The sequence below is a fragment of the Talaromyces proteolyticus genome, assembly GCF_021365285.1.
Source record: "Talaromyces proteolyticus strain PMI_201 chromosome Unknown BGW36scaffold_2, whole genome shotgun sequence".
NCBI lineage: Eukaryota > Fungi > Ascomycota > Eurotiomycetes > Eurotiales > Trichocomaceae > Talaromyces > Talaromyces proteolyticus.
In genome coordinates this window covers 2,434,907-2,450,482 of record NW_025764278.1, presented here as the reverse complement: position 1 = coordinate 2,450,482, position 15,576 = coordinate 2,434,907, and the positions used below count along the sequence as shown (strand labels likewise).

The 15,576-nt window shown below is 48.5% G+C and overlaps 6 protein-coding genes across 6 annotated transcripts; 5 read left to right on the top strand and 1 right to left on the bottom strand.

Annotated features, from left to right (window-relative positions):
* Window positions 1-917: 917 nt before the first annotated feature.
* On the top strand, window positions 918-1,271 carry BGW36DRAFT_423489 (uncharacterized protein; the record flags this gene model as incomplete). The annotated part of the gene is made up of 1 exon (XM_046219840.1): window positions 918-1,271. The coding sequence occupies one exon, from the start codon at window positions 918-920 to the stop codon at window positions 1,269-1,271; it is 354 nt and encodes a 117-aa protein (XP_046076969.1).
* A 658-nt stretch (window positions 1,272-1,929) lies between these two features.
* On the top strand, window positions 1,930-2,505 carry BGW36DRAFT_404218 (uncharacterized protein; the record flags this gene model as incomplete). The annotated part of the gene is made up of 2 exons (XM_046218924.1): window positions 1,930-2,162; window positions 2,220-2,505. The coding sequence occupies 2 exons, from the start codon at window positions 1,930-1,932 to the stop codon at window positions 2,503-2,505; spliced, it is 519 nt and encodes a 172-aa protein (XP_046076968.1).
* Window positions 2,506-3,063: 558 nt separating this feature from the next.
* On the bottom strand, window positions 3,064-5,689 carry BGW36DRAFT_335020 (putative fungal-specific transcription factor). Its single transcript, XM_046212922.1, has 4 exons — window positions 5,298-5,689; window positions 4,390-5,224; window positions 4,064-4,340; window positions 3,064-4,015 (listed from the first exon to the last, which is right to left on the bottom strand). The coding sequence occupies exons 1-4, from the start codon at window positions 5,585-5,587 to the stop codon at window positions 3,144-3,146; spliced, it is 2,274 nt and encodes a 757-aa protein (XP_046076967.1). The 5' UTR covers window positions 5,588-5,689; the 3' UTR covers window positions 3,064-3,143.
* Window positions 5,690-6,217: 528 nt separating this feature from the next.
* On the top strand, window positions 6,218-7,631 carry BGW36DRAFT_394141 (flap endonuclease 1; the record flags this gene model as incomplete). The annotated part of the gene is made up of 5 exons (XM_046217886.1): window positions 6,218-6,230; window positions 6,284-6,369; window positions 6,430-6,434; window positions 6,485-7,046; window positions 7,110-7,631. 5 exons carry the CDS (start codon window positions 6,218-6,220, stop codon window positions 7,629-7,631), a joined length of 1,188 nt encoding a protein of 395 aa, XP_046076966.1.
* A 1,532-nt stretch (window positions 7,632-9,163) lies between these two features.
* On the top strand, window positions 9,164-10,894 carry BGW36DRAFT_370270 (linker histone H1 and H5 family-domain-containing protein). The gene is made up of 6 exons (XM_046215230.1): window positions 9,164-9,377; window positions 9,473-9,498; window positions 9,669-9,691; window positions 9,800-9,930; window positions 10,042-10,097; window positions 10,148-10,894. The coding sequence occupies exons 1-6, from the start codon at window positions 9,305-9,307 to the stop codon at window positions 10,421-10,423; spliced, it is 585 nt and encodes a 194-aa protein (XP_046076965.1). The 5' UTR covers window positions 9,164-9,304; the 3' UTR covers window positions 10,424-10,894.
* Window positions 10,895-12,271: 1,377 nt separating this feature from the next.
* BGW36DRAFT_355337 (multicopy suppressor of stt4 mutation) lies at window positions 12,272-14,965 on the top strand (the record flags this gene model as incomplete). The annotated part of the gene is made up of 3 exons (XM_046213633.1): window positions 12,272-13,410; window positions 13,465-14,425; window positions 14,474-14,965. The coding sequence occupies 3 exons, from the start codon at window positions 12,272-12,274 to the stop codon at window positions 14,963-14,965; spliced, it is 2,592 nt and encodes an 863-aa protein (XP_046076964.1).
* Window positions 14,966-15,576: the final 611 nt, after the last annotated feature.

The following is a 15,576-nucleotide window of genomic DNA, read 5'->3' as shown; positions in this document are numbered from 1 at the left end:
GGTGTATGGATCGAGCCCTATATCAATTGATATGCCGAAAGTTAGCTTGAAATCCCGATGGCATCGCTACTACATGTGTAAAGAAGGACTTGCTGATTCTCCTGCCAAGCAAATTGATTGATTATCTGCATAACTTTAAGCTAACATTACGTCAAAAACTATCCTTAAAAAAGTAGCATGCTAATACATACATAGTTGCAACACTTAGTCGGTGGGGGCGTAAAAGAGTCCCCATGAGGGCCTTTTCATGTTGATCGAATTCAGCACCATCCAATCGTATCGCCACAAGGTCAACGATAAATATAAAGCTGAAAAAAAAATTTTATTTAGGTTTGATCGTATCCTATGCTGTCCACGGCTCCATGTTGAGAAAAGCGTAAGGCTGATCGATTATGTAAAAGGTTTCTGTCTAACAATGGTGCTCTAAGACCTCTATACATAAGTATAATGCCTATTTATTCAATGTAGTTCAGGCAGTAATCTGCCAATATAATAGGGTATATTTGATAGCATTCTTCGCCTCTTAAGTATTCCTGGTAGTGATCAGATCACCACCATGCTTGGCCGTGGCATATCGATGTATAGGTACCTCTATTCACAGGCACTCGATATGTAGTTGAAGCAACCCGCTCTCGGGGCTGTATTCTCCACCGTGAATGTATAGTAACACTTCGGTCCTTTACGTATTTACGTACATTATTGGTTTTCCTTTTTTCCTAGTTCGGCAACTGGTACTGAAAATAGTTTCAATTCACAGAATGTAGGAATGCATAGCCCTGGTTCATTATTGACCATAAGAACTATAAATACTGTTATCTCTCACTCATTTATTTACAGGAAAATACACACAATAAAACAAACTCATCTCAATTATCACTCATCTTTATCGCACACAATTAAAATATCCAATACTCACCATGGCCATTTCATCCTCCGTCCGCAATATTGTCCTCACTGGCCTTCTCGGAGCCACCGCAGTTCTGGCAGGTGGAAGTGCACAGGTGAACTATTACACTGACGCCGGCTGCACTCAGTACCAATGGAGCGATGCATTCTCCCTTGGCTCCTACGCCGGACCGGGATACTCCTACTCCTATCAACTTGAGGGCACACAGTCGGCCAACGTCGCCAACTGCAACGACTGGACCTGGTGCGTCTGCACCTTTTACGACACGAACGGCAACACGCTCGGTGAAGCCCAGAATGCCGGGTCCAACTGTGTACATGGCGACGTAGCGTCATTCTACTGCTATGGTAGAAATGCTTCTTAATCCCCTTCGAGTAAGGGTTCCATGCATCCTCATTCGATATATAAGGTCATACTGAGTTCAGACTGGCAGAGAACTAGGACGGACTGAATTGATCGGATTTGGTCAAGCATTCAATAGAACTGACCGATTGGTGTGGACTGGAAACCGGAGTCGAGGGATTGTTTTTTGTACTTTGGATTGCTTTCTATATAGTCAACTTTCCGAAGCCTGTACATAGCGCAAAATTAGACGGCATGACTTTGTCTCTGCTTGATAACAATGATATTTTATCCTCTCACGATAACGAACACTTTATTATAACGTAGGAGATAGAAATAACTCATCTTTAGTGATGCTGAATCAAATAAGTCAATATCAGTACACATTATCCAATAACTATCTCCTCAGGGTTCAATTTGAGCCGTAATGGACATAGCCGCTTCGTACCATCGGTCCTGCTCATGAAGTTACCGGACACAGCCACGCAGCATATACTGGTCATAAACCCATCAATTGCTTCACATTAACATCAACGACACCAACAAATGCAGCACAAGACGGAGAAATGACGCTTATATATCGTCTATATCTAACCACCTCATCTTATCCACCTCACACAACATATCACTACAACAAGTTAACCATTCCAACAAGTCAACTATCCTAGCAAGTCAATAAAATGGCCACCACCATGGACATCTCTTCGAACCCCCTCGCCAAATTCTCCCTGCGAACCCGCCAAAATACAATCCTGCATACAGGGTACATGGGGACCATCAAGTACATGCTCCAGACCCTAATATTCGAAGAATACAGCACAGGTCTACACGCGCAAATCGGTGTTTTCGAAGGCCAGCGTGTTGACGTTAATACAAACGAGGAGGTAGACTGCATTATCAAGGTTCGGATGCAGTAAGCTCCCCACTCTACACTATCTATATTTGTATATATGAATATCTAATGCTTTAGACTCAACCCCGTCCTCATCCCCCACGCATCCTCGTCCTCCCGTGCCTCGTACTTTCTCGACCGCGAGTGTCGCGCACTCCGCGCAGCGCAGTACTCCGGTCGCACGCCTGACTTCGTCGCCTGTGCGAGCGAAGTGCAAGACCGCAGCGGGTTTTATCCCGGTGGGTATCTGGATATTATTGCCATGAGCAAGTTACCAGGGAAACCTATCGCACAGTGTCTCGGCGCGTTGACGGCTGCTGATTTGAAGGTTATCAAGAAGGATCTAGCCGTACTCCTCAAGTAATCCTCCCCCCCCCACAAAATCCCTTTTCCCGGCTTCTTTGCATATATATGTATGTTAATGAGGGATCAGATACATGGATCAAATTGGCTACAGCCTCCCTCTCGACGCCAGTACCAACCCTTCGGAAGAGATTGGGAATCGGGATCGGAGTGGCTTGCAGGGCCGTCTAGCGCGCTGGGTCATTGATGACAACCACGTGTCGTACGACCAGGCCAGCAAATCGGTGTATTTGAGTGATCTCTCACGCTTCGGGTTCTACGGCGAGACGTTTGGGGGAGCCCAGCACGAGGAGATTATCGCTCGCTCCGAGTTTTGGCAGAAACTGGTTGCGTTGAATCAGTTGAAACGGCTGGGGTTGGACAATAGTAGTGGTGTGAGGGGTGAGGAGGGTGCGTTTACGTTGTGTTCTAGGGGTAGGAATAGGGCTGTGGACAGGGATCCGTGGCTTGTGAGGGAGCGAGATTTGATTGATGCGTAATTGGTATGCGATGGATGGCGATAGCGAGGGTAATGAGGGGAATCTACTTGCTAAATGACAGGAGTTAAAGAGCGTTAGATGAGCGGTAATCGATAAATCTTTCATTCATCTTCATCAGACATAACTCAGCCGATAGAAATCTATAAGCTAAAACATGCAGTCACGCCGGCATTTGCGACTGCAAGAAATCAAAGACTCCCGTCGGAAAATACTCTTCATCAAAACCCCACAAATCCGTCATCATTGGATCTAGTGATCCCGCCGAAAGTCCAAGCTGGGATTTGTCCATTGTCGCATTTGTTGCCACGGGGAATCCGTTGTTAGGTGGATTTCCATGAGGATTACTACGTTCAGAGGAGAGGGGGGCCACGCCTAACATGGCTGGCGGGTGGCTCAGTATTGTAGCGCGTTCCCCGATAGTTTGGGCGTTGCTCAGAGAGACTGTATTGTAAAGTGAAGGTGTGTCATGCAGCCAGCTAGGCTGCTGAAGGCGTGGTGTGGGCCTGGTTGAATGGCTTGTATGTTTTTCTTCCCATTCCCGAAATCCCTCCATCATCTTCCCCAGGCCGCGTGCGATGTGGTGGCTGAGGTGGCGTTCGCTGGCTTTCTCGCTAATTGATATCATCAGATCGACAATCTTTTCGATTGTCCGTAGTACGCTCGACACATTGATGCGTAGAGCTGCTGCCGCGAGAGAGTTTCGCTGGCTAACGGAAGCGTTTACGCAGGAGGGATGCACTTTGACCGCGATTTTGAGCAGAAATACAGCGGCAAAGGTGATCATGCTATGTAAGAACAGCGGCACTCCCACAAGACTCCTTTGGATATCAGGCTCGTCAAGCACCGTCTGCAAAGTCGACATAGCACTGTCGATGGCGATCTCAGCATATTTCTTACGCTCGGCTGAAAGAGGTCGGAAAGAGTTCGCCGAATGATACGTCCTCAGAGCCAGTGAGTTCAACGTAAGGCGAGAGAAATGGTAATGTAGAGCCACTGCTTTGAACGGATAATCGCCGACAAAGGCATTTCCCACTACATCTGTTAGTACAGCCATTCAAGTTCATGAAAGAGATATCTCACCAAGCCGAGACGCCCATATCTTCTGCCAATTTTCTATATCTTTATCAAACGTTTCAATCTTCGGCAGCTCATGTTCAAGTACCTCCAGGTCCACATCCGGGCCGAAGGCATGGTAGATACGAGTTAGTGTGATGAACAAGGCAACTTGGCTATGAAGACGTATATCGCGCTGTTCGACAGAAGGCATATTGAGGAATGTTTCGTGTTTCACGATGCATACATCTTCATGAATGATAGGTGGCCGGCCATACGCTATCGAGAAATGATGTTCTAGGACCTTTCGGGCACATCAGTGATTTTCTAGTAACTGATATATTGTGGCTTACATAGAGAATATACCACAACTGAGCCTGTTCCCTGTGCTCAGGGGAGCTCTGCATAGCTTTGCGGTAACACTGGTGAAGGTTTCGTTCCGTCGCTATGCGCACTGCGTAACCGGATAATTTCCAGCTGACATCCGATAACCAAAATGCGCCAATACACAGAGCTCGAAGATCGTCAAGGCTATGATGTCGATTCAGCATCGAATCCGACGCAAGTCTAGCAAACTCGGCATAGCAAGTATCAAATATTCTTTCCTTGCTGGGTATATGAAGAGCGGTAACCGCCAGCACGGCAGATGTCAGCAGTGTGGACGATTGTCTAGCAGACAAAAGACGTTTATGAGGCATAACCAATCCATCCCATAGATAATGATTCAGCCGCCTATCGAAGTAGTTGAATAACTCTTCTGCCTCGGTGAGATCCACAACTCCTCGCGATATAAAATCCGCAGCGACCAATCGATCAGGCGCATATTGGCGCGTAGGCGAGTTATCTCGCGAATGGCTCAATTGTGTAACCTCAAACAGACTCCCCATCGGAGCCGTCACTATAGTCACCGTTCCAGGTTCCTCTCTTTCAGGAGAATAGTGCGACTGCTCCCTATGCGTCCGATATACAGAACTCAGGCGACGAGCATGTCCACCAGCGGTATTCTGCAGTGTCTCAATATGGTCTTCGTTGCGTGGTGTCGCTTCCACGGATGTTGTAGATAGCTTTCGATCTCGCTCACTCAGTCTGGTCCGGGGTGAGGGACCGCCGCCTTGATAGTAGGAAAGTTCAGGCAGCTGGGCCTTTCTTAACAAATCCGCCATCGCCAATTCCATCATTGTCTTCCACCTGCAAGACATAAAACCGTTAGCAGTCTTCCTTCAATGATTATTTCTACACTATCATTAAATTGGGTGCTCACTCGGCTTCGTCATCCAACAACGTCTGTAGACTTTTGTTGACCACACATTGTAAGCCCATGCGCTGACATCGCTGGCAAATCTGATTCCCCGGCTTCATATCACAGCGCACCTTATGGCGCTTGCACTCGGTACAAGCGCGGATCTTGCGCGAGATCTTGGGGATGTGTCGCAGCGAGCCGAGCCCTTCATCGTCGGGGGAGCGTGAGGGTCCTCCTCCACCGCCGCTGCCGATGGGGGAAGAGGACGAGTGTTCCCCATTGCCTTCGAATTGGATGCGATTCCGCTTCATCGTCGGAGATCGGTCGGGAGAGCCAGCGGCATGGTGGTGGCCAGCAACGAGGATGCGTACAAGCTCAGTCTCGAACGTATTGTACAACAGCAGTGTCTGCACTTCGGACTTATCATGCAGGCAATCGGCCACCAAGCCGGGGAGAGCGGGGGCAGCCGCGCTTGCTTAGGGCAGCCACGTGACCTGATCCGTAAAGCAGTTAACAAATCGACAAATCGTACGAATACGCAGTACTGTGGCTCCTGTCTTGACACAACAATATGTGCAGATTTCTACACAGAAAATACTTACCATCGCTATATCGATAGTCTGACTCTCAAGCTTGTGAATACAACAGCCAATCAGAGATGACTGTGTTGTGGAGATACAGCCTAGTCCCGATTGGGTTTAATAGCTTCACGGCGCGATTGCCCTCATGCGCGCACCGCGTACAGGACTATTTGCTTGTCTTGACCAGGCTGCCTTTTGTCCATTCCCCTCGATCCTATGTCCTTTCTCTTTTCTTTTCTTTCTTCCCTTTTTTCTCTAGTCCACCTTCCTTTCGATTATTTCTATCAGAATACCAATACCACTCTTAAAGGCTGACTGATCAGAGTTCATCAAACGCCGATTCAGCCAGCCGTCGTCACCATGGGCATCAAACGTCAGTAGCGCATAATATCTTTACCCCAGATCGAACCAGCTAATCAATTTCAGATCTGTACCAAGTGATTTCCGAAAACGCCCCTGATGCTATCAAGACTGGGGAAATCAAGAACCATTTCGGCAGAAAGGTCGCCATTGTAAGTGTATATTATTTCACCCTACAACAGTAGAACAGTATGCTAATCTAGTCATTCAAGGACGCGTACGGGCACTCCTTTCCTTTTCCTTGAACTATACTCACGTAAATCCTAGATCTATGAGCATTTACAGCTTTCTCATTGCGGTGCGCTCAGATGGCCAGCAGCTGATGAGCGAAACGGGCGAGACGACGTCACATCTCATGGGCATGTTCTACCGCACACTACGAATGGTGGACAACGGCATCAAACCATTATACGTGTTCGACGGCGCGCCGCCGAAAATGAAGGGTGGCGAGTTGGCAAAGAGAACTGCTCGGAAGCGGGAAGCACACGAGGCTCATGAGGAAGCCAAGGAGACGGGTACGGCAGAAGACATGGAAAAGTTTTCGCGGCGAACTGTGCGTGTGACGAGAGAACACAATGACGAGTGTAAAAAACTATTGAAGTTGATGGGGATTCCCTACATTAATGCGCCCACGGAAGCTGAGGCGCAATGTGCGGTGCTCGCTCGCGCTGGTAAAGTTTACGCTGCTGCGTCGGAAGATATGGACACGCTGTGCTTCGAATCGCCTATTCTACTCCGTCACCTTACCTTTAGCGAACAGAGAAAGGAACCGATTCAGGAGATTCATTTGAACAAGACGCTTGAGGGCCTAGACATGGATCGCAAGCAGGTTAGTACTCACCTACCGGCGATTTCCTATATTACCTAGACTGATTGTTATTGGTGATATTAGTTCATCGACTTGTGCATACTTTTGGGCTGCGATTATGTCGAGCCCATCCCTAAAGTTGGTCATCACACAGCTTTGAAGCTGATTCGCGAGCATGAGACGTTGGAAAAGGTAGTCGAGTTTATTGAAAACGATCCCAAGAAAAAGTACACGATCCCGGAAGATTGGCCGTACAAAGAAGCGCGCGAGCTTTTTTTCAATCCAGATGTGCGTGATGCCAGCGACCCAGAATGCGATTTCAAATGGGAGAACCCCGATGTCGAGGGCTTGGTCGACTACCTGGTCAAGGACAAGGGCTTCAGCGAAGATCGGGTCCGGAACGCGGCGGCTCGGCTGCAGAAGAACCTGAAAACGGCACAACAAGCTCGTCTCGAGGGGTTCTTCAAGCCCGTCGCAAAGTCCGAACAGGAGAAGGCCAGCTTGAAGCGCAAGCATGACGAAAAGATTGAAGAGCAGAAGAAGCGCAAGAAGGAGGATCTGAAAGCAAAGAAAGAAGCCAAGGCGCGACCGCGCGGCGCTGTCTGAGCCTCACCATCTCTGGTCTCGCATATATATTACATACAGTTGGGTCTCATAACATAAACTAACAGGCAGCGTGAATACCACGGGGATTATCATTTATGAATATGGGCTGATGCATGAAGGTGGTGGTGTTTGGCGTTCGCTTTCGCATCCCGGTCGGTCGGCTAGCGGGTAGCCCTCGGTTGGTATCTTTCTCAGTCGACGACAGAACCTGGGTATCTGCGCAAAATTGATTTAATTTTTCCGATATTAATCATATTTCGATTCTATTGAACGCATAGATTGATGCTAATGTGCAGCTGGGCCTTTACCAGCGTAGTTGCGCCGGGGATCAGAGGCGATGTTGTTGAGCGACGGTATCACCGACTCCAGTCGCCCACCTTACCATCCGTGATCTTTGGCATATTCAGTAATAAAATTAAAAATAAATCCTCTCATCCCATTCTCCAGTATCTATTCCATCTCTCCCCTCTTTTTCATATCCATATCGCCCACTAGGGAGGGAGAATACACCTTCCTTATGCTGGCGGCCGTTTCGTGAATGTATCAGCGAAACACACCCGCCAACTTCATTCTTGATGTCGCCCATTTTGCAGCGTATACACGCCGTGAATTTTTGAGTATTCGTAAATTCAGATCTAATTAATTCCTATTATTCTCTTAAAAATGCTAACAATGGCGCTGCGTTGGCAGGATCAGCGCTGGAAAAATGGCAGAGGGCTGTTTCGACGCTGACCACGGCAGGACATGATGTTGTAACAGTTGTATGAGAGATTAACTTTAAGTAGCCCCGCAAGCAAGAACAAGCTTGGCTGTGGCGGGCACGCATTCCCGCATGTGACCGGCCGGTGATCACCTGCTCGCGGAACCCTACTCTCTCCCTCTCTGTCTCGTTTTGGTTTGTCTCTGGATGGCGATCGGGAGCTATGTATGTGCTATGCATGTGTATGTAGGCACCCCTTACGGCTGAGGCAGGCGCCCATGCGAGAGTTACAGTATTCCCTGCATGCACGGAATGAGAATATATTGAAAAGTACATATGGTAGAATGCGCAATCATGACTACATAGATAGAGACAGCAGTAGGCAGTACCAGACTGGCGTGTCGTGGCGAGGTTGTCTCGTGACCAGGCAGCACCCAGGCAGCACCAGTGCCAGTCCCAGTACCAGTATGCTGGTCTGGTTTGTAGGAAATAAATTATGAATTATCGCAGGTTATTCGTGGGACACCAGGGGTTCATCGCATCATCCCATCTCGTTATGGTTATGGTTATGGTTATTGTTATGTTGCTGGTCGGTGGCTGGGAGGACATGTGTGTTGTGGAAGAACATTCTATGCAGTAGTTGTATACGCGATATTTAAGATATACGCATATGGACGGAGGATATGAATAAATAAAGAAGTGGCAGACAGCATGCCAGTGGGCGATTCTGGGCACTAGTATCATCGATGTCGAGAGCCAGAGCGCGGGTGATCCTGTCAACAGCGGCTGCCCTATAAAGCGCGCAGCCCCGCGGCATCCTGCCTCGCCCTCGCCCTTCCTCGTCTGCTTCTGCTTCTGCTCCCTCCACCACCACACCTCCACCCATCGCTCCACGCTTCCCTCGATTCGATTATATATAACGCTTCGGTCGATCCATCGTCTGTTCGTTAAGAATATTAAAGAGAACGTCGAAATGCCTCCCAAGAAAGCTTCCACCGCCGCCGCCGCCAAGAAGGCTGCTGGCTCCGGCCACGCCTCCTACAGAGGTACGTATTGCCTGATCCTCATCCCCCACCACATCGCATCGCGCGAGTGTGTGCTTCGCTGCGGTCGCGTGAAGATGCTGATTGTCGCTGTATAGATATGATCAAGGATGCCATCATCAATGTGAGTACATCCCTGTCGCGCCCGTGCGAGTTGTGTCGCCCCGGTCGCAAACAAGCGAGTCGGGCGATCGCGTGCCGTGCACCACAACACAACACACAACATGGCTGCATGCAGATTTCTTCTGGTATACTAAACCGTGAAACGAACTACACTAACGTGTCTCGATGTAGTTGAAAGAACGCAATGGTAGCAGGTACGTGTTTACGTTTGTCGCGTCATGGTGATGTGATGTCGCGTCTCAACTACATCTTCATATTTGCCTTCCTTTTCTTTCGGGTATATGCTGATAGAGTTGTTATAGCCGTCAGTCAATCAAAAAATACGTCCAGGCCAACAACAAGGTCGCCGTCGCGTCGCCGGCCGCCTTCGACTCCCAGTTCAACAAGGCCATCAAGGCCGGTGTGGAGAAGGGCGAATTCAGCCAGCCAAAAGGTTAGTTCGATCATCTCCACGTGTTTGCATGCTGTTGCGTGTCTCTGTCGTGGTCTTTATGCTTCGTTTGTCATGGTTGTTATGGTTATGGTTTGTATTGACGCGTCACAGGTCCTTCCGGCCCCGTGAAACTCGCCAAGAAGGAAGCCACCAAGCCAGCTGTCAAGGTATACCCATCTTTTCAGGACTACTAGAACTACGCTCACGCTCACACTAGAAGCCTGCTGCGAAGGCTGCCCCCGCGAAAAAGACCACCGCCAAGAAGACTGAAAAGACCACTGCCGCCAAGCCCAAGAAGGCCACCACCGCCAAGAAGACCGCTGCTAAGCCCAAGGCCAACACAGCGAAGCCTCGCAAGACCTCCACAGCCGCCCCTGCAGTTGTCGAACCCGCCAAGGTCACCACCAAGACCAAGTCGGGACGCATCACAAAAGTCGCCGCGAAACCAGCGACCAAGAAGGCTGCCCCCAGGAAGAAGGCCGCCAAGGCATAGATGACTGCTGCGGATGGCTCTGTTGACGAAGTTTGACTGTATTCCCTTTGTAATGCCCTAAGATATCTTTTGTTCAGGGTTTTTTTATTTTCGTCTCGTCTTGTTTTTGGTCTACGTCTTTTGGAAGACGACTTCTCCCATACGACGGATATGGTATTGTTGTGTCTATGTTTATCTATACTTGGTATTGGCTGGCGTCGCTTGGTGGGTGTCTTTGGGAAATTATGTTGATTTGGGTTGATGTCTGAACTGACTGGATGGATTTCAAATTTGCGGGACTTCAACTTGCTTGGTTTGGGCTAAGTAGTGTACAAATCAATGTTTTTATTAAAGCAGTCTATCCCGTATATAGGTGTACATATTAATTTATATGTACATGTACGTAGTTGATGAGTGTCCGTAGAGCAGATAATACCGTTATCCACATGTCAATCGATGGGTCAATTCATGTATCCGTGATGTCGCTTCCTGCCGACCACATCTTCTCAATCGATACATGTATATACTTGATAGATGACACTACAGCATTCGAATATTGATGTTAAATAAATTAATGCGACCTACATATACATTAATGTATCAATTGATATATATATATACCAATTGGTTGATGAGTGATATCAGCCATGGAGCTGAGTTTTATATATCCGTAACGATATATATTCCATTCTAACCTGCTTGACAAAACCGTGCAGCAACAAGAAAAATGTCATTAATTTTTCATCCATTACAAAATATACACTTCTACACATGTATCTGTAATCCACAACCAATAAGCAATTAACAGTGGTATCACCAGACTTTATCTCCTCTAAAGTCAATGTCACAGTTATCCTTTGATATTGACGACACTAAGCCTAATTCGGAAACTACCTTTTTGGGCGAGCGACAGACACATCCCACATACATCCTACATATATTCTAATATGGCCTATTCTAATATGACCAGAAGTATATAAATTATAGAATCGCAGAACTATGTGATACTCACTACATGTAATAATGGAGTAATGTATTGATTGATTGCATTGATCTCGGAATTTATACGATTTATGATATAATTTGCGATAGGAGAAATAATAACAAGATGCAACGGAGTGGGCGAATCAGAGAATGTGAAATAGTGGGGAGCTGCTCAGCCTCAGTCGCGGTCTCGTTCGGGCATGCAATTTTATATTGCTACAAGGATTACATTCTCCTTTTATTATTTTATTATTATTACTACTATTATTGTGTTTCTGACACTAGGTACCTCGCAGCTTTCTTAATCTAAATTAATAATATTGCGAGAGTCAACAGTTAGTGCCCAGTCCGGCTAGTTGCTGCCCCCAACAGGCTACTCCTGTCCGGGATACGGTACGGGATCCAGCCGTCATCACTCACAGTCTCGACTCCCATTCTCATTCTCATTCTCATTTCCAGTCTCCTCCCACACCTGAAGTTGATCGCCATCGGTGTGTCTTCTTCTTGTTGTTAGACAGTTCTGTGTTGAAACTGTCCCTCCAGTCACTCCTTAAGCCAACAGCCGCCGATCGCTGCGTCATCCGGCTGCACTGCACTAATCCTAATCCTAATACCAGCAATCTCTGAGCCCCCCTTCTCAGCGTTCGCCTTCAGCATCAACACTGCTCCAACACAACCATGCCCGCCGCCTGACCTGCCCACTCCGTACCAGGTCGTCCATCGCACAAAGCAGCCATTCGCCCGACATAAAGAACGCTGCTGAGCCAGCGCTCGCTTGCCGTGCCGTGCCGAGCGACGGCTGGCCTGTGGCCACGCAGACCTCACGTCACAGAAACTATCCTATCCTATTAGATCGCCTCTTCAACACAACAGCAGGCGTGAAATATGCCGTCGATTCTGAGCGACAGCCCGTACCAGCACCAGCCCAGCGTCAGTCCCTCGAATTCCTTTGATATTTCGCACCGAAAATCCTACGACAAGACCCCCCCAGTGGGCAACACCTTCCTCTACACGGCCGGCCCGAATGGCGATGCTCCAAACTTCTACCAGCAGGCTGACCACACCCAGTTCCTTACCAGTCTGAAGAATGGGAGTGTCCATTCGCTGAATCCAGGCCGGTCGAGCATTGGTTCTTATACTCGGGAACGGCCCTTTTCGAAAACCGACAGCACGCCTTCGCTGGCCAGCGGCTCGTTCCGAGAAAACACGCGAGATCAGCAGCATCATCAATTGCCTAGTCGTGGATCTTGGGCGATGGTCGATGGGTATGTGAACGGGTCTGGATCGGGGCCAGAGGCACCGCACCTGAACGGAACGACGGGCGATTCGCGCTCGCCTAGTTTGCGGCCTGTCCAGAATGGTGATTATTATCGATTATCGACGAGCGAAGACCGCGGCTCGTTTTTGGATTCGAGTCAATCAACTTATCATACGGCGAATATTCCCCTCTCGACTTCTCTCCCTAATGATTATTCCCTGTTCCCTCCTGAACCTGACCGACTTGCACCGCCGGGCAAGCGCTCGCAGCATCGATACTCGTCACCCCCACCCCCAACGGATTTCGAACCAACGTCGCCGTCTTCGCCGTCGCGTCAGTCCCAGCGAAGCACCCTGCAAGTGCCGAGGTCGGCTGCTCGACGAAGTCGTGATTTGTCGTTGGAAGAGACACGCGCCTATTCTACCGGTACAGCTGGGTCTCATTTTCGACGTAGCTCGTTGAGTCTGGTTCGACGAGCGACTCGCACTAGTACTGTTGAGCATCCCGATGAAGCACTGACAGACGAAGATGCGGCTCGATGGGCAGAAGCGATCAAGCAGAAACGGGCTCGCAAGAAGCGGCGCGAGGAGGAAGACGAGGATCGCGTTATTGTTGGCACAAAGGTCGATCAGAACCATGTCAACTGGGTGACGGCGTATAACATGTTGACTGGTATCCGATTCGTGGTCTCGAGAATCAACGCGAAAATGGACCGGGAATTGACGCCGGCAGATTTTGAGGCGAAGCATAAGTTTTCTTTTGATATGTGAGTCTCACCCCTATCCCCTAAATTTGGGAGTATTTACTGATGCGGATATAGTACTGGTAAAGAATTGACACCGTCAGCAAAGTACGACTTCAAGTTCAAGGATTACGCACCATGGGTGTTCCGCAGATTGCGTGCCAAGTTCAAGCTGGACCCTGCTGATTACCTGATGTCGTTGACGAGTAAATATATTTTGTCCGAACTAGGGTCTCCCGGCAAGAGCGGCAGTTTCTTTTACTTTTCGCGAGACTACAAGTATATCATCAAGACGATCCACCACTCCGAACATAAACTCCTGCGCAAGATACTTCCAGATTACTACAAGCATGTGGAAAACAACCCCAACACGTTGATATCGCAGTTTTACGGGTTACATCGCGTGAAAATGGCCTATGGCCGCAAGATTCACTTCGTTGTCATGAATAACCTTTTCCCACCACACCGTGATATCCACCAGACATTTGATTTGAAAGGTTCGACTGTCGGTCGTGACTTACGCGAAGAAGATTTAGAAAGGAACCCCCGCGCGACGATGAAGGATCTGAACTGGTTACGCAGAAACCGGCATCTCGAAGAGGGGCCGATGAAGAGGGAGATCTTTATGGCTCAACTCCGTAGAGACGTGTCGCTGCTGCAGCGACTGAAGATTATGGATTACTCGTTATTGGTTGGAATACACGATCTTGGACGTGGCAACGAAGAGAAGCTTCGCGACAAGACACTACAGGTCTTTCAGCCTGGCGGCGACCGAGACGACGATCCCGGCACAAACTTGTTAATACGTACGCCTTCGAAATTGGAAAGCGCCCGCAAAGCTAGAGAATTACGGTTAACGTTGAAACGAGAACGGCCGGTTCCGATCCAGCAAACGGCGGCAAAGATGCCTGATGAGATCCTTGATGAGAGGAAAAACCTTGTGTTTTATTCCGACGACGGCGGTTTTCGCGCGACGCATGAGAACGGCCAAGCAGGAGAGGAAATCTACTATCTTGGAATAATCGACTGCTTGACACCGGTAAGTCGATATATTTTATATTATTTGATAGTGGACTAATATAACTAGTACGGCATCGTGAAAAAAGCGGAACATTTCTGGAAAGGCCTTTCTCACAACCGGAATCAAATATCCCCTATTCCTCCGCAACAATACGGCGAGCGATTCATCCAATTCATGGAGGGCATCACCATGTCGAAAGAAGAGGCCGAGCGCCTTCAACAGTCTCGCGCGAACGAAATCACGTCGGAGGACACCACGCGCGTTAGCGAAGGAATGCAGCGCGACTCCTCAGTTGAACAAACCATGCAAGCCGCCGAAAACGAAGCTCGACAGAGCGGGCCAGAGCCGCACACGCGCACGCTGGCGACGATGTGGGATCCGCATGATATTAATAGCATAGGCGGTCCGTCTACGCTACCGATTGTTGACGAGGCCGGCGAGGCTGCGAGCCAGAAGAGCGGACGCAGTCGACGTGCTAGATATCCGCTTGACCCGACGGCGCAGGTTTCGGAGAAGACGGGGGATAATTCTCCTTCGCGGAAGTCACATCTTTCTTGAATTACGCTATCTCATTGCACATTCGTTCGTCGTGATAGAATGATGCATTTGTACAAATACTTTGGACTGATCTTTCAGTCGCAGGTTCGTGCTTGGCACGTTCCTCAGACTTGTATACGTATACGTATGGTCCCACTCTCATTCCTGAACATATTTCCTACTCCTTCTCTTTTGATTGATTGATTCTCATGCAGACGCATGAATACCATCGTTGACTGGCATTCGCCAATCTTTCTCTTTTGCTCTTCCCTTTTTGTTGGTTTCTGCTTGTATCTATTGATGTTGGATTGTCCCAATCCATCTTCTCTTTTTTTCTTTTTTCTTTTTTCTTTTCTTTTTTTCTTTTGATTTCGATTATCCGCGTGTACATGCGCTCGGATTCGCTTAGCAACTTTATGTTTTCAGTTTGGTTTAGTAGCCAGCGATGCATCGCATAGCATAGCATCTGTCTGTCTATCACGGACGCAGATGGATAGAGACAGACAGATACGTTCGCGGGTTTTAATGACAGTCGGCTTGACTTGGCTGTTGATGGATGGATGAATGGGTTGTATTTAGTTAATTATACCAGTGAGCAGCACTCGAGGTGAGGAGTGGTGAGGAGGGAGGGT